General features: G+C 41.1%; 2 protein-coding genes across 9 annotated transcripts in view; both read right to left on the reverse strand.

Annotated features, from left to right (window-relative positions):
• Nucleotides 1-1,593, reverse strand: part of TAF2 (TATA-box binding protein associated factor 2) — a 64,300-nt gene extending 62,707 nt beyond the window's left edge. For 2 of the 5 annotated variants that reach the window (XM_052787140.1, XM_052787139.1), the window contains exon 1: nt 707-1,588. In XM_052787140.1, the coding sequence (XP_052643100.1) occupies nt 707-760 (54 nt within the window). In that variant the 5' untranslated portion in view covers nt 761-1,588. Of the gene's footprint in view, nt 1-706 lie in introns of all 5 variants that reach the window. The other 3 variants (XM_052787138.1, XM_052787136.1, XM_052787141.1) reach the window with 3 other exon arrangements.
• A 1,296-nt stretch (nt 1,594-2,889) lies between these two features.
• Nucleotides 2,890-17,587, reverse strand: DSCC1 (DNA replication and sister chromatid cohesion 1). Of its 4 annotated transcripts, none has more exons than XM_052788401.1 (9): nt 17,350-17,587; nt 15,288-15,456; nt 12,702-12,836; nt 9,634-9,724; nt 8,172-8,310; nt 7,124-7,176; nt 5,730-5,887; nt 5,018-5,166; nt 2,890-4,219 (listed from the first exon to the last, which is right to left on the reverse strand). In XM_052788401.1, exons 1-9 carry the CDS (start codon nt 17,517-17,519, stop codon nt 4,111-4,113), a joined length of 1,173 nt encoding a protein of 390 aa, XP_052644361.1. In that variant the 5' UTR covers nt 17,520-17,587; the 3' UTR covers nt 2,890-4,110. The 4 variants fall into 4 exon arrangements, with proteins under 4 accessions (XP_052644361.1, XP_052644363.1, XP_052644365.1 ...); XM_052788403.1 differs by lacking the exon at nt 17,350-17,587 and adding an exon at nt 17,158-17,238; XM_052788405.1 differs by lacking the exon at nt 17,350-17,587 and adding an exon at nt 17,048-17,136.
• Between the last annotated feature and the right edge of the window lie 6,580 nt (nt 17,588-24,167).

Raw genomic sequence — 24,167 nt, forward strand, 5'->3', positions numbered from 1 at the left:
TTATGCCACATCACACATTATATGCACATACTCATGTACGCTGTGCATTAAAAAGTGACTTTGCTTCAGTTGAGCAAGTTCAATAAAAATTCCTACATGAGAATGGTAACATCTAGTATCCAATGATGGATTCAAACATTACTTACACATTAAAATGTGTATGATAACAAGAGTGATTCTATTTAGAAATACATTTGTGTTACAGATTTGTGAAGAAATCAAGGAGGTAGAACAGAAATACATAAAGATCCACTGAAATCCACAACCGCTTTACAGCTTGGTTACAACCAAAATAATCAACGTCTAAAAATGACAATTTGGTTAACAAAGCTGCCTGCTGCAAATGCAAGCATTTTTTTTTATATAAAAAAAAGCCCTAAGTCAAAAGGGGTTGACACAGCAGTAAGAATGAAACATGACAGCATGGTCTGTAGTGCCGATATTGTGTGGAGAGATCTCCAAGGTTTGAAAAGCACAATGTAAATATCTTTATAAGATGAGATTGCATGGTTGACAGACTCACTGTCCATGAGTGAGTCCATTTACACAATAAAACATATACCTACAACACATATTTTCTGAATGCAAGCTACAGCATAAGCAGTAGTTCCAACCTTCTCAGGTAAATAATTACTGATCAGCCTGTGGCCTGTTTCTAATGTGCAGTGGTCTCAAGTATAGCTACTTTAAAAAAAACAGATACTTATAATTTATACGGTCTTGGGCTCTCAAATCCTTTGTCTCCTTTCTTCCTATTCATCCTGAACAGCAGCACTAAAGACACACTGCTGGCTGTCAGACTGGCATCAACATCATCCTCGCTCGATGGGTCCTTCGATTTTTCCCCGCGTCAGGCCGTATTTGATCACTCATCTCCCCAGCGGATCTGTGACTCCCAACAGTCAGGCATCTTCAGCTCGAACGAGCACCATAGTTACAGTGCAAACAACATTCAGTCTTTCCACATAACCCTTTTACGAGTGCAGCGCACAACCCCTCTCTCCACGGGGGGTACGATACCAGTTCAGAGGCGCTGCGTGCTTCCTTTCCGCAGAAGCCACGTAAATCAACCGGCTCAAGGGGCAGCGGAGGTGGGAGCTACTGAATCAGGAAGGCCGGGGCGGCTGGGCAGGCACGGCCGAGGGGTCCCCTCTCCTGGGACAGCCGGCGGGAGCAGCACCCTCCGCTGACAGGGGGGAGAGGCGCTGCTGGGGGGGGGGCGAGAGGGCCGGGGGCGGGGAGCGCAGGCGGCGCCGCAGAGCCCCCGCGGCCCGGCCTTATCGTCGCTGCGGACGCGGGCGTTGCTCCGGGCGGCGGCTGGGCTGGCGGCTCCCGCGGGTCGTTCTCGTCCGGGGCGGTCGGCTGGGGCCGGCCGGCATGGAGGGCGGGGGCGGCCCACCGGCAGGGCGCGGGCTCGCCGGGCCGCGCAAGATTCCCCTCAGCAGCACGCCCACCGGGCCCCGCCAACGCTGTCCCCCTCAGCAGCGGCCGCCATTTTGTCAGTAACCTTTGACCCCTGGCGGTTGAAAGGTCACAGTCCGTTTAGCGGCGCTTGCTTCCTTGAAGGTTGGAAAGTCCGTTGGAATCTTGTTTTTCAGAAGGGCGGTGTACCCATGTCAGAGGCAGCCATGGGCCAAAACCAAAAAAAAAAAAAAAAAAAAAAACCAACCCAAAATAATCCAACCGACGTTTATGGGGTGCGCGCATGTCCTCGTGCGCATGCGCCCTGCGGGCCCCCAGCGCCGGAGCAGGCAGGCGCGCGGGGCAGGGAGGCCGCCGTTAGCGCATGCGCACGTGCTGCCCAGGGCGGGGGCGGGGTGCCGGGGCGGCGGAGGCGCGGCCGGTGACCGCCACGCGGGGGGAGCCCTGTCAGCGTGGGGCCGGGGGCAGCTGCGGCACAGGAGCGGCTGCTAAACCTACGGGGGGGGCTTCCGTCGGGTCTCCCGCTGCTTACACACGCGTGAGCCTCCCCGCTGCCTGCACTTGGACTCGTAGCGCTCCAGTGAGTGAGGAGCGCTGACATCCGCTCGAGTGGCCAGACTGAGGTCACCTGAACGCACCCGGGGGCCAGGCTCACAGGAGCGTACTGAAACACATCAGTCTTCACTTTTGAACCGAAAAGGGATTTAAGACGGCAACGACGCTGCTGGAAACATGGCACAGAGCCACACCGTGAGACTGGGTCTGATGACCTCTTCCCTCCCGCCCCGTGTGTGCTGCGCAGTGTCTTCAGTTACAGCGTCAGGAGGACACAATCTGAAGTTTCTTCACCACCGAGATTTGTTCTTTTATAAGCAAGTTTTGATCCATCTATTTTATATTAAAATAAACGCTTGCATGAGAGAAGGTAATGGAGCTAGCCCTTTCAGCATCAGCAGTTATTGAAATTTACAAAGCATTGTCTCGTTTCCAGTGTCTGACAAAACAAGCAGAAGCACCGTTAACACACAGAATGATTACACATGCAAAAATAATTTAGATAAACCCGAATCATTACCTCGGTATTATGATACAGCTCTATTCACGTAATACTTAAATTCTTGCTTGTTTCACAAACAAAACCCCATGTAAATATGCACTGTTGTATCGCAAACTACAAGACTATTAACTGCCTTTGTGTTTGCATCTTCTGTGATGCAATCGAAGTTATTTCCAAGGCTTTCACATTCACATTACTGTTGATCTCTCTGAGAGGGAACCTTCTGGTGCTATCAAAAGGACCACAGCTGTTGAAACCAGACAGTGAACAAGGCAATTCTTCCCAGCAGAGAGCCACCCTTAGAACCCAGCTGAGTCTCCACACAACTGGGTCACACACCACACTTGTACAATGCAGAAATGGGGAGCACTGGGAACTGATCTTGCATCAGTGGGCAAGAATAAGCAGAGTTCAGGAAGTAGTTTTTATTCAGCTTTTTATCTATAACAGAATTCCAAGGATACACACATCCACCTGAAGAGTTACATTTGATTTATAGTTTCTTTCCTCTCCCCGCTAACCCTACATTTGCCATGCTAGCAGTTCCAAGGTTTTTCATACCTTACATCTGAGTTTGATGCAGCAAATGCTTTTTGTATAAAAACTCTGCAATTGTTAAGTTTTAAAAAAAAATAAATCTGAAAAATGCCTAATATTAAACTCTGGTTCACTGACATGCAAACAATCCTTTTTAATGATTACAAAATTTCAATTTCAGGCACTCCACTTCATGACAATATCATAGAAAAATCCTGTTTCATTGCTCTACACAGAATAATATTCCACCTTACGTTTTCAAGACACAATTTCTATGTCCAGTTATTTGCCATAACAAAGTGTAAAAAAAAATAATATTACAAATTTTATAAGCTCTCCTTAAAAAGCAAAGGTAGTCTTCTGTAAAACATTAATTCTACATCAGCTACATTCTAATGGCAGTTCCTAAGAAGTTCATAACACAATGTCCAACTATTCTCTCATATCTTCACACTTGACTGCAATTTGGTTTTTTTGTAATATTTAAAAGGCAATTCTGCCAAGTGTTAAAGTGTCAAGAGCTCGTGCCAGTGTTACTCACAGACATCACCACAAAAAGAACCACCCTCCAAAATTAAGACTAGCATAGTCTCAGTCAGGAATAATCTGTTCATGAGCTTGTCAAAGTCTGCAGTATTCAAAATGTCAACACTGCCACGAAATCTTAATCTCTAAGAACACTCACTAATGGGCAAAAGACTAAGCATTCCATTTTGCTGTTGAAATCAATTCAATTGATTCAATTATTATCAAGGAGGTTTTAATTTTTAATGTCAGACTTCAGTTTATGGATAGACAGGTAAAGTATATTCAAGAAGTAGCTTGACTCCTGGCATAACTACAGACACAAAGGAAAAAGAAGGTGGGCAAAGGAAGGTGGGCATTGGCTGATGACACTATAGTTTCTTAGAAGAGACAAGCACCCTCACATTCTACTTAGCTGAGCAGAAAACAGAACTCATTCAAGAAGCTTAGCTGCTTAAACTCGAGAACATTGTATAATACCGGTTGACAACTCCTTTCCCCAGAAGGCAGCAACAAGCAACATTCACTGTTATTCCATTCAGTATTCTCAGTTCTTAAAACAATACTTGTTATGAGATAGGTCTTCTAGAATTATAAACTTTAACACCGTTCTGCATTGAGGAGCGAGCGTATTTTGTCAGAAGAGCACCAACTGTCTGCTTCTCTGCACATAAATCTCTATAAAGGAAATAAAGCAGATGACATTGGCATTAGAGAGATTCTCATACAAAATGAATCCATGAAATACTTGTAAATATAGCAATAAACTGGATTAGGGTATTGGAAGGAAAAATAAACCCCAACAAACTACTACCGTTAACTGTCACATAATGCTTTAAATTACCTGAAGTTTAGAATTTGGCTTGACATTTCAGCAACAGGCAAAACTACATTATTTACTTCAGAAACAAGGAGTTTGGTTTTTAGGGGGGCTGGTTGGTTTTTATTATTACTGCTCTCAAAAGGGTTTTCAATCCAGCAAAAGTTAGCTTTGAACTACTTAATTATATTACAGTAAATTTAGAGCCACCCATAAAGGTTTGATACAGTTACTTCTGGGTTACCATCTGTATCTGCTCACATGTATCATGGCTGGGCCTTCCAGATAGCACTGTAGTGTAAGGGTTAACCACCAAAAGAACAAAGGACACGGTATAGGAAGCACTATTGCTCTATAGTTCTCGTGTTATAAATATGGAGGCTGATAATAAATGTCAGGAGGTTCATCCTTTAAGTCTGTCTCAATCAAATAAGAGAGAGTTATCGCCCACTTAACTTTAGTAGGATCAGCTTTTTACACAAGTTTAAATCCAACGAATGTAGCTACAGTTCCCAGTTCTATTCATATAGAGTTTGTATTCATTTAAAATGGAAAGTATAATATTTGAGTCAATCATAGCTGCTAAGAAGTCAGCTCTGCAAAATGGGGAGAATATAACACTAACTGTATCTTAATAAAAAGAAATATATCCGTACTGTATATAAGGGGTAATATCCTCTTCTGTCCACTTTTCCCGTATGCTGAATAAGCTGTTGAATCTTTCCTGATTGTCTTCAGGTAAGTCTTCTACTTTTAGCAGAAAGATGGTCTCTGGTCTTGAGCTTCTATCCACAAGAGCCAAGCCCTGTACATCATCAGCAGAGAGAAAATGTTAAGTAAAGACAAAACAATTAAACTTCCTCCTTTCTGGCAATAATCCATACAAGTTGCCCTTTGCACCTCCGAAGCCTTCTAAAACCACACTACTAGAGGCAAAGTGAAAAAGTATCATAAAGGTGCTGTATTACAGGCAGTATTTATCACTTCCTTTATGACAAGAAGGGAGGGGAAATCCATTAAATTCCAACATCTCTCTACATCCTTTGAGCAAAAGGATTTTGTGCTTGCCTGTCACTACAGTCACTACTGCCTGTCACTACAGCCTGCTCGACTTCTGCTTCTGTTCTAGTTACAAGTATTAACTGTACAGCTGCCACTTTTCTTCAAACAGTGAAACGTGCCAGACTTAGAGAAACCTGAATTGTCAGGATTCCAGACTACCGGTGCTCACAGAGGACATCGCAAGTACTTTAACTTGAAAGGTGACAGAAACAACACAATCAATCTCCAGTAATCGATAAAATCTACATATGACACAAGTCAGTTAGCCTACTCACAGAAGAATCCGTACTTCTTTATGGTTTTTACCTTAAGCTGATCAAGCCTTGTTGTCATTCCTTCAGGGACGCTTTGTTGCCAGACTTCGTGAAACTCTGATAGGTTGAATTTAACTGCATTTTGCAAAAGCATTTGTGCTATAGCTCTGCATATTTTATCTTCATGCATTTCAAAGTAAACCTCCCCTGCTGAGAAACAAAAACCAGTGTATATTGGGTTCTTGCTTTTTGATAAAAAAACCCCAGAGAACAGCCTTGTATTTCCATCCTGTTCTACAGTCTTCTACAAACCAAGCATCCTGTTTTTTCTTTTACTCAGGGAGTAACCTGACCTGGTATTACTTTGGATAAACAATGGTACTTCTCATTCTCAAGAACAAATTAAGCAGAATATTATGTGTGTGTGCAGCACTGCCCAAGCCACAATATTCATTCATATCAATTGAGATATATATATATATATATATCTCTCCTTCCCCCAATATCTCCTTTTCCCCTTTCCACAGTAACACTGTTTTTCCTACAGCTTTCATTCCTATTTCTAAATGGCTTGTATATAGCGTTTGCTGTCTGTGGTTGAACTATTAAACCAAAACATTCACTTCCTTAATCATCCTTATAATATTAGATGATTAAGGGAATAAGGAGAATTTATTTTCATTCTCACTACCTTGACTAAAATTCTCTGAGCAATGTCAGGCATAAACACTTCCTTCCACTTTTTCAGTCATCTGGACTTCCTGCAACTCAGTCTTGTTCCTTGCGTAACCTGCCTAAATATACCAAGCCGACAATCTGTGTCACTCCAACTACTTTCCTACGTCCTTTAAGGTTGAGTGCAACTCCTACTTCAGCCAAAGGTGAGATGAAAGCAACTGTGAGGAAGAATTCAGATTAAAGCACTGAAATACTATGTCTATATGCGAGATGGCCAATGGAGATTTAATCAATACAATCAATGGATCTTGTGGTGCAGTTCAAGGGACCAAAAGACAGATGTCTACTTCAGGCAAGCTGAATTCAGGGAGATCTACATGCCACTGACTATTCACAATAGCACAATTAATTGCTTAAACACGTGATATCTGAGACCTCCCAGAGTATCTAAAGAGAGATTCCATCTAACTTTTAGAAGTGATCTGTCTTTAGTCACAAAATTATGGCTTGTAGAAACCTAATAAATCACTTTGGGTACCTCTGGTAGTTCCTGATTTGTTCCTAGTGTCTTGTACAGTTTAATAGTCCTTTTTCCTATGAAACTTTCTCCAAGAACTTCACTGATTTTTAGCTCACTGTTTGCTCCCTCCTTTTACTGGCATATTAGCAAATTCATTTGTTTGGGCCATCTGCACAAAATCTGCATTTACTCATGAATAACTCTTTCCTTCATGCAAAATTAAAATATGTATGCTTTCCCAGACTTACCATCATCAATGTATTTCCTTCCATAGCTTAAGAGAGTATGTTCTATCATCTCTCTGAAAAAAAAAAAAAGAAAAAAATTAGAAATTAAGTTTTAAAACTGTTCATTAGGACATTACAGAAACAGCTACCAAGAAGATGAATGAACAGGTAAAGGAAAAAAATCAAGGAGAATGGAGGATGGGACACATCTTCATGGCTGAAATGAACAAATTGATAAGAACTTAGAACTAAGTTAGAAGAGGACAAAAGGAGACAAAAAGGACAGATGGGAGTTAATTCAGCATGTCACCCCCGAAAGTCTCTTCCACTTTCTCGTTATAACTAGTAAAGACTAAAAGGCGTAAGGCGAATAAGGAAAAGAGACTCCTGCCATGTCACTTCTTTCTAATGAGAAGCAACACAAGTCACAAATTTGGCAGTTAATTATCCCTTACTGAACAGGAGGCATTTTTCTAAAACTATGGCATAAAATTACAGCCTAACCATAGACACTAATACTAAAGCAAGATTTCTTTTTGAGCCAAAAGCCAAATAAATGGAAAATGCTACACATTGTAAACTTAAGACTTTGTTTGAATGGTAATCTTAAATTATTTCATTACTCCAAATGGCAGTACAATAAACTCAACTCTTGCAATCTGAATTCTGTATTATGCCAGAAAACATACAACCATCTCAGACATTACACAAGAGCTAAACTGAACATTTTTGGCTAGCTATAGCTTCAGAACAAGTATTTCAAGATGGCCAGCAAATTACACCTTAAGTACATGCTACTTCCACCATTTACAATTCAGTAGTAATATTTCTACTACCAAATCAATGGAAATATTACCAATATACACTTAAATCAGTTTACTAACCTGTCTGCCTAAACTACTAATGCCCTTGTACATTTTAGAGCCAAAGAAAATATATCATTAACACCACGGTAACTGGAATCTAGAGTTACAACACTATAATTCTAATAAATAATTAATAATGATTGTAATTAGTAATAGTTAATAATAATTGTAGACAATTTTAAGTACTAAAAGTAATTGCTTACCTGGGCTCTAGAGATCCAAGTTCCTCAAGGCAGGTACATAAAGGAACCTTACTTAAAGACCAGGACTCTGAGTCTATTAGCTGAGTCACATGATTCAAGAGTTTCATCTCATAGTCAAATTCTAGAATTCTCCAAAATCCTGCCAAATAAAAAACCACAAAACAGTGTTAGAAGGAAAACATTAACACCTTAATTCTGTTCCCCTGGAGATACATTACAGGAGTCTGGACATTTAGGTCACACCTTCACAAAGTACAGTGACAGCATTCTGTGCTTTTCAGGATTAAAACAGAGAAAAAGAACAGAATAGTAAGAGCAGATGTAAAGGAGAAAGAAATAAAATCATCTCAACTGTTCATAACTGTTTATGTAGATTAAGTGCCACATATACAAAGACATTACAAATCCCATCCCAAGATGAATGGAAAAACTAATAATTAATTCAGGCACAGAGGTGCGTGAACAGAACTAATTGCACTGGGCCTGCAAAGTGGCAGTTCAGGTCCAGCCAAGTTCACAGAAATCCAGATGTGACAAAGCACAGATCTGGTACAACGATGCTGTGCAGCAGTAAATGACAAGGAAAGTCATCTGTGAGATCCACCTATCTAATGGGACAGTATAGAGAAGATGGATCAGCAGTCTTCCCAGTGGTGCTCAGTGATGGGACAGGAGGCAACAAGCACAAGTTGCAACAAGGGAAATCCCAGCTGGGTATCAGAATTTTTTTCTCCTTGCAGGTAGTCAAACACTGGAACAGCCTGGACAGAAGTTGTGCAATCTCTACCCTTGGAAATGCTCAGAACTCAACCAGCCAAGGCCCTGAGCAGCCAGCTCCAAGTTGGCCCTATTCTAAAGCAGGGGTTTGGACCTGACAACCTCCCGAGCTCAGTTCTGCCCTATATTATTCTATGACTCTAGGACTGCTGTCACCTGCCACCCAGGTGAGGGTTTGGGCTTGGCCAAGTATATGATGAGTAGGACCTGTCCCAAGGCAACACACTTGTTCCAGCCTTGCCTGACACAGTAGGGAGACTTCCGAGATAAACCCCGTCTGGGAGGAACAAAAGACTATGAAAGGGCTGGAGTTACCTAAGGATCAGCTATTTTTGCCTCTAGAACTGCAGAAAGCAGTACTCACTCATCCATGAAGAGGGCAACCAGCCAAAAAATATTCATGCTATAGGTGGGATACTCTGATGCCAGTGTTTGTAGCAGCAAAGAAGGAATTACCCTGGGAAGAGCTAGACTGCTCAATGCCTGCTCGGTTTTATCCTTTTGATCAGCTTCATAGCAGCGGAGGACATAGGAACTATGGAAGCAGATCTTCGTACTTTGAATTAACTTGCACCTTGAAAGATGAGGATGTGGAATGGGCCTTAGAAAAAGGAGACACAGATATTTTGGGGATAAAAGCAGGGTTATTGCCTCATAGGCAATAATATTCTTTAGAGACAAATACCTTCAATTTTGCAGGCATCTAGAACCTGCAATTGGTGCAGTATTTCTTCTTCACTTGCTTGAATCACACTTAACAAATCTTCTGTTGTATACTGCAACAAGAAAAGAAGGAAATAAAACAGGTTATCCTTACTCCTCCTTTGCTTCAGCAAGCATGCTAAATGCCTTAATAAGATATAATGAAAGAAAGACTTAGAAGATTGATGTTTTCTTCCTCAGACTCTGAATTTTCTAATGTTTACCACACACTCTGAAACCCTTCCTGTAACTTACAACATTTTCTCAAAGGGTTATTGAATATAAAAACCAGTCTAACCACAGGGAAGTCTTTGTGCCACTCATAAGTAATATACTTGTATTCCCAGGACGTCAAACTAGCGCAAGTAGGCGTCGCAAGTAAAGTATCACAGCAAGAATGAAAAGTGAATGTGTTCTGTCTTCCCTAAACCACATATTTTAATCTGTAAGATTCAAAGAAAAGGCAAAACAAAAATCACTTATCACTTTTGGATAGAAGTCAGAACTCCAACTTAGTACCTCCGTTGAGTGAAAGCCTCCTCCAGCATGACCTCAACAGTTAGTATTGTGTTTTGGTGTCTGCTAACCAATTAGCAGACATGTAGCACAGAGCCAGCCACAGTACATACAGCTCCTTGCAGAACAGTTACTTGCTGAGATAGGAGGGCGCTGTGGTACTCTGGTAAAGATTTAGGAGACGTGGGAGGAACAGAAGGTATCATGAGGACTGAAGCAAAGGAAAGGAACACCAGACAAATCCATAGGAAACAGGGCTTCATTAATTCCTTTATTCGCCTTGCAGCCCTTTTTAATTGCCTTACAGCCTTTTTAAACAACTCTAATATTTAAGTTTTATTGATTATAGCATAAGAATATTTCCTATCAGAAAAGAAAAAAATTTGATTAAGTACTTGAGATCTGTTAGACTACAGGAACACAAATGGAACAAACCAACACTAAGTTTGGAACATCCACATGTTAAAGAAGCATTTAATAAATACAGAAAAGTCTCCGCTTCCTGTTGTGCCATTCCTATTAAACAGTATGTTGAAACATCATCAGGCTAAGCAGCACTGAACTCACATCAGTATTTCAGCAAGGGATGACCACAGTATATAGTACTTAAAAAAAACACCGCTAGCAATTGAGAGCAAAAATATTCCCAGATCAATATGAAAGTGTGTTTGTGACTTAGATATTGCCATTCAGATAACACCTTGCACCAGAGTCCTTGGCATTTCTTCCCCCTCCGAGGCCTGACTAGCACTCCAACGGCTTTTTTTTTTTAAGAAATGACTGCTCTCAGCTCTGACGCTTTCGTCAGCTGCATCACCCTTGCAAACATAAAATGGAATGGGTTGACTTGCACCATGTCCGCACCAGCAAATTCCAGATAATCTATTCAATATGTTTCTTATCCTTAACACTGATGCATGCAATCATTTCAGTATGCATTGCCATTTCACTGTAAAATCCAGGATTTTAATTTGGTGCATCCTGAACAAGCTGTGTACTAGCCCATTTATAAGTTTTCCTGTAGTTTGTTAACTCACATCACTATTCAACAGGCTTCCTTACAGTGCTATAGTTTCTTATGGCTCTTTTGCTGTGGTTCTCTGCATAAGATACAGTACTGAAAACTGTAAGAAGCTTACAGTAAACCACCAAAAGAGAGTAACTTGTTTTTAAACAGCTTAAAGGTGGCTTATTAGTTGCCAGCACACGATAAATATTAAGTGTAAGCAAACAACACAGTGGAAGTCTTTACTACACATGTATTGTTTGGGAATCCAACACGAATTACTCCCATAGGAAAGACAGCTTTCCCATGGAGACCTTTCAGATTCATTTAAAGTTCCACCAGTGGCAAGATAAGATTTGTATACATTTATATCAGATACATCTAGTTGTTCTCCAGTAAGCCAATATAGGAAATACATTCTCCTTCAAAACAAATGGAGAAGATCAGTCCTCAAACTAGGCACTAATGTTTGGCAAGACATTGACATATTTTTATAATATTTGTTCAATATTGTCAATAAATATTATTGCATATGACATTTTTTGTGTTGCTAGCGTTTGTCAATGCTTATAATTTCTGGACAATTTAAGCCCTTTTCCCTTTGCCATCCCTTACTTTGCTGTATGTACTTCTATGCCTAGACCAGAGTAGGTGGAAAAAGGCAATGCTGGAGGAAAGATTCTGAAACTGATCAGAAATTAGTCTGTTAATCATCCATGAAGAGAGAGGCAGCATTTCTCTCCAAGGGAGAAAAGTAATATCCAAGCACACACAAATGATTTGATGGTATCAGCTTCAGCCAAGCCTTAGCACAAAATACTTTGAAGCAACCATTTTTGTTTTTTAAAGTCAAAAGGAAAACCAACCAAACTAACAAAACCCCAGGATTTTTATCAGCCTTTTATCTGAGATCATATGCTGCACAGTCCAAGTATCTGCATTACTCTTTAGATCCTAAATTGGATTTCCTGGAAACATAAAAGAGCAGCAGGACAGGATTTTATTTGTGCTTTCCCTTCTTGTAGTGTCAGTCTTACTCTCTGCCTCATATCATCCTTGTCATTCTCTGCAACTCCCTGTTTCTCCTTGTCATCATAAATTACTGATTGGCAAGTGACTTGCACATGGGTGTCCTCTGACCTCATACTTTGCTCATACATGAAATGTCATACATGACAGCCCCAAAGAAGGAGGAAAGGCTGCATTATACCTTAGTAGTCATATAACTCTCAAGGAACTTAGAAAAGGTTCTCAAGACTGTCTTCAAGAAACTTCCCATATAAAAAGGGAAATCCCCAGTCTCTTTCGGTGCCCCTCCTTTTCCTCTTTTTACTAAAAAAAGGTGCTTACCTGCTACTCAGTGGAAGTGCTAATAATTACCAACTTGTTTAGAACAGTAGGCTTAAAAAATTGACTCAAAGCAGCACTGTAAAACATGGGAGGAAAGGCATTTTTCTTGTTAAGAATGTATCTTCACTTTAATTTGCCCATTACCAATTACAAGAAAGTAGTTTATGTAGCTGATTTACCTTTGAAAATGTCAAAGTCTGATCCTTCCGACTATCTGGTCCTTCATATGGATCTTCCATTAAAAGCTTCCTCAGTTTCTTCAGTTTTGGTCGACATCTCCTTAATTCCCAATAGTTATTGGAGAAGCCAGCAATCTACAAGAATAAGCAGTGACTCTTAAAACATTTTAATATAGCATTTGGATTCAAAGCAGCTTACCAAAATTATCAGCAACAAGTGTTAACCTGGTCACTGAGAACAAGAATTTATTAATAGGGTAATTACTTTAAAGATGAAACAATCATTGTAATATTGTCAATAAAAAAATTTACCACAGGCAATGAAGAATAAAAATCCACTATTGATTGATAAAAATACGTTCATAGTGCATATGACAAAGGGAACAACAGCCCTCTCCCTCTATATGCAAATGATAGAATATCATCATGGGATATATTCCTGTGATAGAATATCACCATGGGATATATTCCTGCACAATTCTTGTCAACATTTCTTTTCCTCTTAATACTAAATTATATTACTGCCATAAAACCCCTCCTATATTTTATGAGGGGGTTTCCATCTTCCTCACTTCTTCCCATGCTTGGGATCTACTTCATGGTCTTTTTACACCTTAATGAATCATCATAAACAGACATTAATGAGACAGTAAGCTACACTTGCACACAACTAAAAAGACATCTCTGTTCCTTACTCTGATTCAGCACACAAATTAAAAGCGTGCAACAGGAAGCTCAGGTGTAATTGATTCAACAGGACTAATCTAATAAAACTTTACCTTCAGAGCAATCCTGAGGTGTTTCACGGCGTACAGCCTGGGTTTCCTAGAAGATCCTTTGAAGAGGACAGAGTATTGGAGGCCTTTCAGCATTGTTTCTGCTATTTACCAAACCAACACAAGCAGGTACAGAATAGCAGAGGCAGAACAGGCGCCTGGTTCATGACTCCTGACCCAACCACTAGCCCCCTTGTAAAAAAGCCTCCATGAAAAAGCATCCAGATAGTACTTTCCAATACCCTAAATGCTTTACTAGGCTACTTTTTTTTTTAAAGGTCATCCATTAAAAACACCCCAAAACTTTAAAATAATGTTCCATTTAAATCGACTATAAACAAACCACCTATATGTAGAAGTCCTATCCAAATTCTAAGACAAAGAAAGCTCTCAGTTTTTAATCTAACTATTCCATAGCTTGCTTGGCACAAAATTCAGGTAAATACTGATTTCCTGATAAACTTCTAAGCTTTTCTTTCCCTCCATGTCAAATAGCATTTACCTAAGTGTTAGATATTTTTTTCCTGCCAAGTTTTTTTCTGAGCAATTTAGTAATGCTGCACAGAAAAGAAAATAAATAATTCTAATTTATAATCCAAAGCTCGTAACTAGAGCTGGTCTGTGTGAGGTGAATAAAATGTCAGACGCTTTGGCTATGAGTATTAGCCTTGCAAGTGGTACAAAAAGCAGGACCAAGACTACAGAAAAGCAGTGAAGCCCCAAAATACTGAGTAAACAGAGTATCTTTTGCTATGTTTCACAATTTACAGTGCCAATACACCATGTACAGTTTTTGAAAACACTAAGAAAGCTCTTAGAAATACAACTCAAAAAATAATTCGTAAGCAAATCACATTTATATGATATCGGCATGTGTGACTTCAGAGAACTAGTGAGATCATTAAACATAGCAAGAAAAAGAATATGGAAGAATATTACTTTCTCATTAATCTACTTTAGTTTGAATTAACTTTTTCTATTAGCTGAACTGCTGACCTCATAAAAGAAATTATGTTGTTTTGATTTATTATGTTCATCTAAGGACAAGCAGGATTACTCCTCAGTGATGTCATTATATCCATTACAGCAAATAATGACCTAGTAATAATATTAGCCTAACTATTTTTAGTAGAATTTTATTAACTATGCTTCAGAAGAGCAGTGAACAATGAATTCTTTAAACTGAGAACTCTAAAATCATTCACTCAAACAAATCTTTCCAGATGCTAGTTGAAAGAGAGTCACCTTTGAATATATTTCTGTATTTAAAAAATAATATTCAGGCATGACATGGTATAATCTGCCTTTTGGGGAAAGCACTCCTAAGAATCAATTTGCAAAAAGCTTATTTTAAAAACAGCTGCTATGAGAAATCAGATTTTCTCTGAAAGCTTTTAATACCTACCACAAGTAAATACTATCCACTGAAAACAAACCAAAGTTTTAACTTCTTAGAAACAATAATTATCATACATTATGGATAAAGTTCGGTTGCCTAAAGAACAGCCCTAGAGCCATTTTGGACACCCTAAGGGATAGCATGCCCCCTGTGTATAAAGTGTATTTATAAAGACATCCTCCTGGGGCTGTTCAATATACAAAGAACCTACAGGAGACTCATGTCCTTCTGCAGTGGCAGCTCATAGCTAGACCAATACCACAAGGCATCTAAAATGGCATTAGAAGCCTATGTTTAGGCAACTGAATACCAGCCGGGTTTCACGTGTGCATCATGGATAAAATACAAGAAATTATAGAGAATGAGAAAGTAGAGAATTAAAGCAAACAAACAAAACCCAGAAAGACATACCTGTGAATGAATAACATTACAAGACGCTTGATCTGCATTCAGCTGTTCTGGAGTTTTGCAACCAGGAATAAACAGCAGCATATTTGAGGTATCTGCTATTTTCATGTCATAAGTTTTATCTTTGCTGCACAACACTGCTTGTTCATCCTTTTCACCACGGATTACTAGGCTGGAAAAAAAAAGAGCACCAAAATAAAGATGTATTTTTACCTCTATTTCAGGATGAACACCTATTAAACTTCTCTGATATTTTTTCACATTTATATGTTGGTAAAGAAGTTACAAACTGCAGTTCTATTTGGTAGCAGCAGTCACAGTATACCAAAATATAAAGACATAATTGTCAATTAATCTAAAATATCTTAACACTATGCTTTTTCCTCTCCTTTTTGAGTTTTCGCACTCTGAAAGACAAGCATTCAAGGTTTTTCTGCAGATCACAGTCAAACCACTTCACCTGCCTATTCAGATGACCCCCCTAAAACACTGATTAAACGATGCTTAAAGCCTGAACTAGTTCACTAATCTTAGAAATTAGATTACAACTAGAGTTGTTTTTTAATAAGGACTGAAACCAGCCCATTGTGAAACAAGAAAGCAAACAGAAATTGTCTACTGTACAGTGCCCTTCAGAAAATTCTCTCTCAAAAGCATACACATTTTCTTGCAAATAATTCCACGCAGGAAATAAGACCATCTTCTAGATCATTTCAGTACAAAGAATCAATGCAAACCCCCTCTTCAGCTCACATACTTGATTAAATAGAGATTCTTAGTGAGGATGTGATAATACTGAAGCAGGACCACAAGAGGGGAACATTCAGTTCCTCCCAGGCTACACTAAATTAAGTGCTCTTGTTCGATTTAATCAAACTGCTCATCCTGCTTCCAAAAGCTTGCATGCATGAACAGAGCTCAGCTGTGCCCCAAGCGGTTCTCAGCATGACTCAGGCCTCTAACCAACGACACCTTACCAATATTGCACTGAGTGTGAACAGGCTTAATAACATCCATCTCTGAGGACTATTTTCTTTAGAGGGAGTTCTAATATTGTATCATTTTAAACATTTTTATTATGTTATGTCCCTGGCATTGGAGCAAAGGAAGTAATTTTAAAACAGTACCAAAAACGTATCTAGAATCTGTTCTTGGTCCAGAGCTAGATATCACATAACCATCCTACCAAATGCCTATGCTAATATTGTATGTCCTTCACTGTTCTGTTTGTCTAACTCGTAAGCACCCTGACATCCGCCTGATCTCAAGAGTTCCAGTAAGAAAATCTCACAAGCCAGATGGATTCTTTTACAGACATAATCTCCTTCCCTAAACACAAATTTTTAGGCATCTATCTTTATATGCCTGGCAAGAAACTCTCCTCAGTTTCGGCTAGAAATCTCATGAGAAGCAATTCTTCCATATGCAAAAAATTAAGAAAATGAGAGAACAGTCCTCCATACAACAGCCTACAGAAGTGGGAAACCTTAGCAATAAAGTTGCTACTCTGATCAGATTGAAGAGGCAGGGAACAGGAACTGAGCCTTGTTACTGACTCACACCGTAACAATACATGAACTATCCCCTATCCCATCTTTTTTTTAATGCGCACAACAGTTATTTTGCTGAAACAATTTAAATGCGTTGTAAATACCCATCATAAAGTGCTGGTTACGTTTGCTTTGTCCAGCTTATTTTAGGCGGTGCTAGCTTTTAATATCCAGTATAACCGAGCTAGGTTTAAGGGACAGTTACGCCTTCACCCTATCAGAAGAATTAAAGTCTGGGAAAAGCGCCGTTTAAGAGCCACGCCAGCTAATGAACGCTAAAGATGAGACCCATCCCGCGCCGCTGCTCCGACTCTCCCACTCACGGCGAGGCGGAGCTGCAAGGGTGGGAAAACTCCAGCCTTCCACCGCCGGTCCCTCAGCCTGCCCCGGTCCCTCAGCCTGCCCCGGTCCCTCAGCCTGCCCCGGTCCCTCAGCCTGCCTCCGATCGACGTCCCGGGGCTAGCGGAGGGGGTGTCGTCGCCGCCCTCCAGGGGGCGCCCCAAGCCCGCCCGTACCTGCGTCCCGCCTCCAGCTCGGCGCAGAGACCCGGCTCCAGCTGCAGCAGGCAGCACTCGCCGGCGCCGGCCTGCGCACCGAAACTGAGGCAGTGCACGACCGGCAGCAGTTCCGCCGGGTTCAATTTCGCCGTCCGTAACGTAGCGTCTACCTCCGCCCGGCTCCGCATGGCGCCCGACGGCTCGATCCTTTTCCGAAAAGCCGCGCCGCACCAGCCCCCGCCCACGCCGAGGCGGTGCCCCCGTCGCCGCAAGGGGCGGGGCGGCAGGCGGTGAGGCGGGCGCCGGCCGCGTGGATTCGCTGGTTGCTCGCCCTGCGCCCGGCCGTGGCCGGCGGGGCGGGCGGCAGCAGTTCGGGGTTACGCTGAGGGGAATCGGTGTCTTCAGGCGCAGCCGGTTCCCGCCCGGCGAGGCTCGGCCCAGCTCCGCTCGCAGGGGTGCCGCTCCTACAGCGGGTCTGATCCCGATTTCTGTCCTGCTGCAGTAGAGCCGGGCAGGGCTGCAAGAAAATATCTCGACTTGCCAATAAAATGCCATAAAAATCCACAAAATGCCCTAAATAAAATATATCTATAAAATACAACAAAAAGAGGCCCAGTATGGGAGCCCCTGCCCAGCTCTGACTGAGGCAGCACCCTCTAGGTGTTTCCTTGAGACCAGAGCGTGAGAGCAAGGGTGGACAGGGAGAGGCCGACCCTCTGAGCCGCCATTACGGGGCCTGGCTTGGCTGGGAAGACACAGGGTGAGGCAGCTGCAGGTGGGCACCCACTGGCATCACCCACCCCTGCTCATCCTGTCCGGACAGCTGTGAGGACAGTCCGACCGATGGCAAGTATCTGCTGGCTCTCGTCGCCTCGTGATCCCTTAGGAAAGGGATTGCACAGGCCCCACGGAGGGGGGTTCGTCTCTCCGTGGCTCAGGGCCCAGCTGGGCTTTGCGCTGTGGCCTGACCTGGGCCCTGTCTGCTTGAGGAAGCTGTGAGGAAGTGCTTGAGCTAAAGCCATGACAGAGATGAGTAAAAACCACAGGCAAGCACAATTACTGCAATGGAAAATAGTCCGCAGCTCAGAGGTTCAAGAGGAAGTCTACTGACATCCTTTAACCATAAGAAAAAAACCAAAGTGGAGGCTCAGAAGACAGTGGCTCAGCACCGCTGAGAGTCAGTCCTCTGCAAGGAGCAGCACAGGATGCCTCTTCCCTCCCTCATCCAGGATGGCCAGCTTTCCAAACGCTGAGTTCTTGCGGCAGGGCATATTAACACTTGGCCTAGTAGCGTGTTAGTCCTAGCTCTCTGCTGTGTGCATTAGCTAACAAATAATTACTTTGTACTCCTAAGTTGTGTATATCTGCTTCCAGAGTTCCTCTGTGCTTGGTATAAGCCTGCATGAAATGACCCAGACAAGGAGGTAGTACCACGTTCGTGTTGGAACCAGAAGCAGGAGCCAGTGGGATGGAGTTGGCTTGGTTCGGTGCCCAGCCCAGCAGAGAGCAACTGTTGTCACATGCGACTGAGTCAGGCGTCTTCTGCCTTCAGAAGATCCTTTGCCTGAGTGGTGCCAGCAAGGCAATTGGCCTTGGAGAAAACTTTGACTGAAGTAATGAGGCAGTTACCTCTATCACATGTGCAGTGGCTTGTTCAAAGACTCAGCCATCTATCATATTTTCATGTTTTATTTCAGTTACTGAAAGGTGGAAATACAGTCACTGTGTACACAGGAAACCTGAGGCACTCTGACTAGTTTCTACTAATGTGTAGGTGCAAACTGTTACGTGTACAGCCTTATCCGAGACTGTTACATTTTGCTTTAATGTAAATCTGTTCCTGCACACCTCTAAGGTAAACCAGAAAATCACTGTTCTATCAAGTAAATGCTCACACAGTTTTTAACTGTTTAAATAGCAGCTTAATTATGCTGGTTTTAATTTATACCTTAATTTGTGCAATTTCCCAATGACCTCGCATGCCTGCTTCTTCTCCTTTCTCCTTTTCATTCTGTGGAATAAAAAAAGGAGATTCTGATATAGCCAAGGAACTTAACCCAGTGCATGAATTCATGGAGTTTGTATCTTAAGAGCTCTGCTACATAACAAAAACCCAATGCAAAAAAAAAAAAAAACCTGAATGTTATTCAGGAGTTGACACTGATCTGTGGTCAGGAACATTTGTACTAGTTATTAATTTTTCCAACCAGTTTTGTTTATCCTAGTAGTTGTGGTTGTAGATGCTTTTCATCTTGTTTCCTAAGGAGCTGAAACGTATATGCTTGTGCTGCCTGCCGTCCTTCTCTGCCTGTCCCTCACTTACCACGCTGGAAGTTGCTGTTCAAGTTCAGGCAAATTTGGCAGGTAAAGTTTCTAGAAGTTTTGTGGAAATCAGTGGCTAGGCAATATATTGGAGCCCCTACTTAGGGGGAAAGCAGATCTGATCCATTCTGAGAGGCAGCAGGCAACTGGCCTATCAGCAAAAATGTGGACATAAATCTATAGGAAACATGGCTCATTTCTCAGGAAACAACTTGCATTATGCTTCGGTTTTCACTGGGAATGCTTCAGAGCAGTGACCTAACTGACAAAAACTGGTTTGTGTAGGAACTCACGAAATTAGTTTCTTGAAACACAGATGAACCATTTAATGAATTTGAATTGCAGAGAAAATAAGGAGATGCTGAACTATCAATGTTGCTGTCAATATATAAGGAAATGCATACTATGGCAAGGGAGCTTGGCAGAATCCTGAAGTCCTTTTATAATGACACTGTGGGATTATTTATTTGCTCTGGAGTTGCTGTAGCATAAATGAGTACTGTTTTCACTTTGAGCTGGTGTGGTGGGCTGAAACTGTCAGGGTTCAGGAGCATGTAGCATTATGGTACAAGCAGGGGTGAAACTCTCCTGTAGCAGAATGGAGGAAAGAGTTGAGGAAGCAATTAATTCAGCCATCCCAACTTAACCGATCACCAACCGAAGTCAGGCCCCCAAGGTGCACATCTGAGGCTTTCAGTGACTGCTGTGAGTGTACAGCTGAGAGGTACACCTCTCATTATAAGAGAGAGGTAGACTGAACCACTAAATAGCCTGCATCCTCAGCTGGGGTGGAGAGGGGAGGCAGGAATGAGGTCAAGTCTCAAGCAAGATAAGCTTTGGTGTATTTTTGCAGTTGACTAAAGTTAGTGGAAATTAGTGTTAACGCAATCTGGTTCACTAACATTGAGTGAAGTTAGCAAAACAGAAAATGGATTGTTGAAGATTATTATAGTCTTGCTTTTGAAGTTCCTGGCCCTGTATAATGTTTCCCAGGACTCAAACATCAAGGATGTGAACAGCAAAATAAATGAAGGGCAGCTGTGACAAATCAAAGAAAGGAAGTTCAAATAACTCCAAAGATCCACAACCAAGGCATAAAACAATGAACCACAAGATAACATAACATATGTTGTAACAGTGCACATTACCAGCGTCGGGCTGTAGTTGTCAGGCTGTAGTTATCAGGCAGCACATTAGGAGGATGACTTCCTAGGTGTGATTTCAAGTGCTTGGGAGCTCTACAGTAAAATGTAGTGAGAGAACTGGGCTACATAAAATGGGGTGTTTAAATGTCAAAGATGTACACTCTAGAAACTTCTGAATGTCCTTCAAAGCACAACATAGGTAGCTGTGAAAATAAAAGGATAATAAAGCCAGCACTGGAAAAACTGACACAGCACCAAAGTTGAATACTGTAACATGCTATCAGTCTGGCGATAATTACACAATTCATATTTACAGTTCTTGGAGATTATTCCACAAGAGAGGCTAAGTTTGATTAAAGCCTCACAAAACTTAGTTCAAGGATTTATCTTTTCAGCTGAAATGCCATCTGCAATATTTAAAATTAGCATGTATGTTACATTTTCACCATTAAATGACAATTCCTCATTGTCTAGAAATACCTGTCAGTGGACGTGCCCATTGTGCTTCAACACAGAAGGTGATCGTGGCAGCTGGACCTGTAGGTGTGACTGGAGTTAGAGCACAAGAGCTCTGAATGCCGTTTCAGCATGTCCCAGACTCCTGTGAGACACTGGGAGGGAGAATAACTGTCTACAGTGAATGTGCTACATTTCCTTCCTAGGAAAACAAGAAAGATAAAAAAAAATCCCAAAACAGAAAATATAATTATGCCATTGTATAAATCTATGCTGCACACATATCTCGAATAACAGTTGTCTAGTCTGTCTCAAAAGCAAGATCTGGGGAATACTGCTAAAGTGAACAGAAAGTAAGTAAGTTATGGATAACAGGAGAAAAGACCTTTCTATGCAACACATAGTGGATCTCGTGATATGTGGTAGAAGTCAAAACGGGTGCGATCCACAAAAGAGTTAGACAAATTCATAAAGGTTAGATGTGTTTGTCTCTGTTAATCACAATGTTTAGGTTTTAATCATAGCTCAGGACCCTAAATAAACTCAGACCCCCGAAATCACCAGAGCACATGCTTTTCTGCTCTCTAGCTGGTTATTGAATTAGACATGTTTTTACTTTTTTTTTAACCTTTTTTTTTTTTTAATGAATAGCTGAAATAGCAAAGCAGTGGCTTGCATATTCTATGTTCCAGGCATTGATTAATTTGCATTATCATGTCCCAGTAAAACTGTCATACCTGATGATGTCAGCCAGCAAGCACCACAAAGCAGGACATAATGAGTCCAAGACTCAAACAGGGAAAATTCCAGCCATTTAGTAGAAAGAATAACCAGATAGCTCATTGCTACCTCAGATAACTGCTGTCTTGTCACTTATAATAGGCCAACAGGGAGATGCAAAACAGTTATATTCAGATTAGGAGAAAATAAACAGTTGTAACCAAACCTAAATATTTGTGTAAACTCTACAATAGCTTGGAGTATCTCAGTGACATAAAATTGGTTCTGTGCTGGAAACAGTGGAGAAGAAACACTCAAGCACAAAGCTGGAGAGCACATGCCAAAATAGCCAGGGCACAAACACCATCAACACAGTTAAGAAACCACTTTGAGAATTTCACAGTACACAGTTGTAACAAACAAGAACCCAGATGCCCAATGCTGATGAGACAACTAGTGCTAGATACCTGTTCCGTTGTTATGTCATTTCTCTGCAAGGCCAGCATGTGTAATTGCAAACAAAGCCAAAGGATCAGTGATGCCACAATGCTGTCATTCATGATAAGGAGGGGTAAAACCTGAACAAGCTGGTACCCAGCCTATATTCATAGCTTCTCCAGTCTCAGCGAGTCAGCCAGGACATTCTTAGCTACAGAGCGTGTCCTCACCGTGTAAATGCTGATGCAGCGGGTGGGAAGGTGCAATGATTTCTGTTAACATTGGCATGAAAGAGCAGGACGTTTTTTTTCAAGAATATATTAATTATAGGGACACAGTCCCTTTTAGATTTAGAGTATATGACAGGCGTGCATGTCATTTAATGCATGAGTACACCATGAAAATCTTTTCCTCCATCTACATTTTCTGGATAGATCTCCAGAGTGCTTCTATCACAGCAAAAATTGTAATTCAGACTCAGCTGATTTTGCTAGTTGGCAAAATTAACAGCAATACTTTACTGCGGGCCCTAAAATTTAATCACATAATACACCTGCTGGTAAAATTATTTGAAACAGTGTTATTGTCTAGGAGATAAATGTCTATAGATAAATGGAATTAAATGTAATTTTTTTAAAATACTGTGTAGAGTGGTTTGTGGCTAATTCCAAGGCTCAGTCTGGAGACCTTATTAAAAGTGACATACTAAACATCAGTATGTGTCATCTGGCAAGTTATCATATTGTCTCGCTTCTTGATTAACTAGTATCTGCATAGTAGTAACCTCAGAAAGGTTTTTTTGCGGTTAATATATTATTATTTTTTGAGACATTGCTAGGGCTAAGCGTTACAAGTATATCCCAGCAAACTACAAACCTATAATATCTGTATGAATCTAAAATAAATAATAGATTAATTAATTAATATGAAAACCATAGCCATATTATGCAAAATATAAAAAAATCAAGAAGATGCGTCAAATGTTCTATTTGTGAAGAGTATACGATGGAGGAGTAGAGTGGTACAGGAAAATGATAGTGGAAAATAGCTGGCTGAAAACTCAGATGAGAACCATGAAGAAGCCACTATAGGAAAAGCTTGTGTAACAAAAGGAGCAGAAGCCTCACAGAGGGAAAAATTAAAACAACAATACCAATAAGCACATTGTAAAAATTCTGTCCAAAATACCCAATGTTGGCATGATCTATAAACTGCAGAACAAATACCTGATGCTGTTAAATTCTAGTTGCTTCTCTTGTTTCTGCTTGAAGGGCCTTCTAGTCTCACCCTCAGTTCTGATGAATAATGAGATCTCAGGCTGTAACCATCCAAGAATTACCAGTTAGCTCGATTTTGTCATTCTCATCTTTCCTCCTGGTGCTGAAATGTGAGATGAGCAGGCTATTCCCTTCCCATCCTGTTCCCCAATATACCTAGGAGTCCTTCTTGTCCCATGTCCTTTTTAGCCCCAAACCATCTGCTTGACATGAAACTGCAAAAAACTCTGCAGACATCTCTGCAAGAAACACTTTGTTCTGAAGATTTCCATCTACCCCCCTCATCAGGTATTACCAGGGCCTATGCCAAAAGCATGAATGTTTCTGTATCAATTATATTTTTTATAGGTTTTTTTTTTTTCTGCGTAGATCCTAACCATCTGTAGGTTTTTTTTCTCCTGCTGCTGAATACTAGAGCTTGTCATGAGGCCAAACATTTTTCCATTGTAATCGCTGTGTCAATGAGGAGCTGGAATTT

The sequence above is a fragment of the Harpia harpyja genome, chromosome 5 (genome assembly GCF_026419915.1).
Source record: "Harpia harpyja isolate bHarHar1 chromosome 5, bHarHar1 primary haplotype, whole genome shotgun sequence".
Taxonomy (NCBI): domain Eukaryota; kingdom Metazoa; phylum Chordata; class Aves; order Accipitriformes; family Accipitridae; genus Harpia; species Harpia harpyja.

Coding starts and splice junctions, on each gene's coding strand:
- DSCC1 (XM_052788401.1), bottom strand. CDS start 17,519: ATGCGGAGCCGGGCGGAGGTAGACGCTACGTTACGGACGGCGAAATTG. Junction 9,725..12,701: donor AGACTTTGACATTTTCAAAG/GTAAATCAGCTA, acceptor TTCTTGTTGCAG/TATACAACAGAAGATTTGTT. Junction 5,888..7,123: donor AAGGAAATACATTGATGATG/GTAAGTCTGGGA, acceptor TTTGTTTCTCAG/CAGGGGAGGTTTACTTTGAA.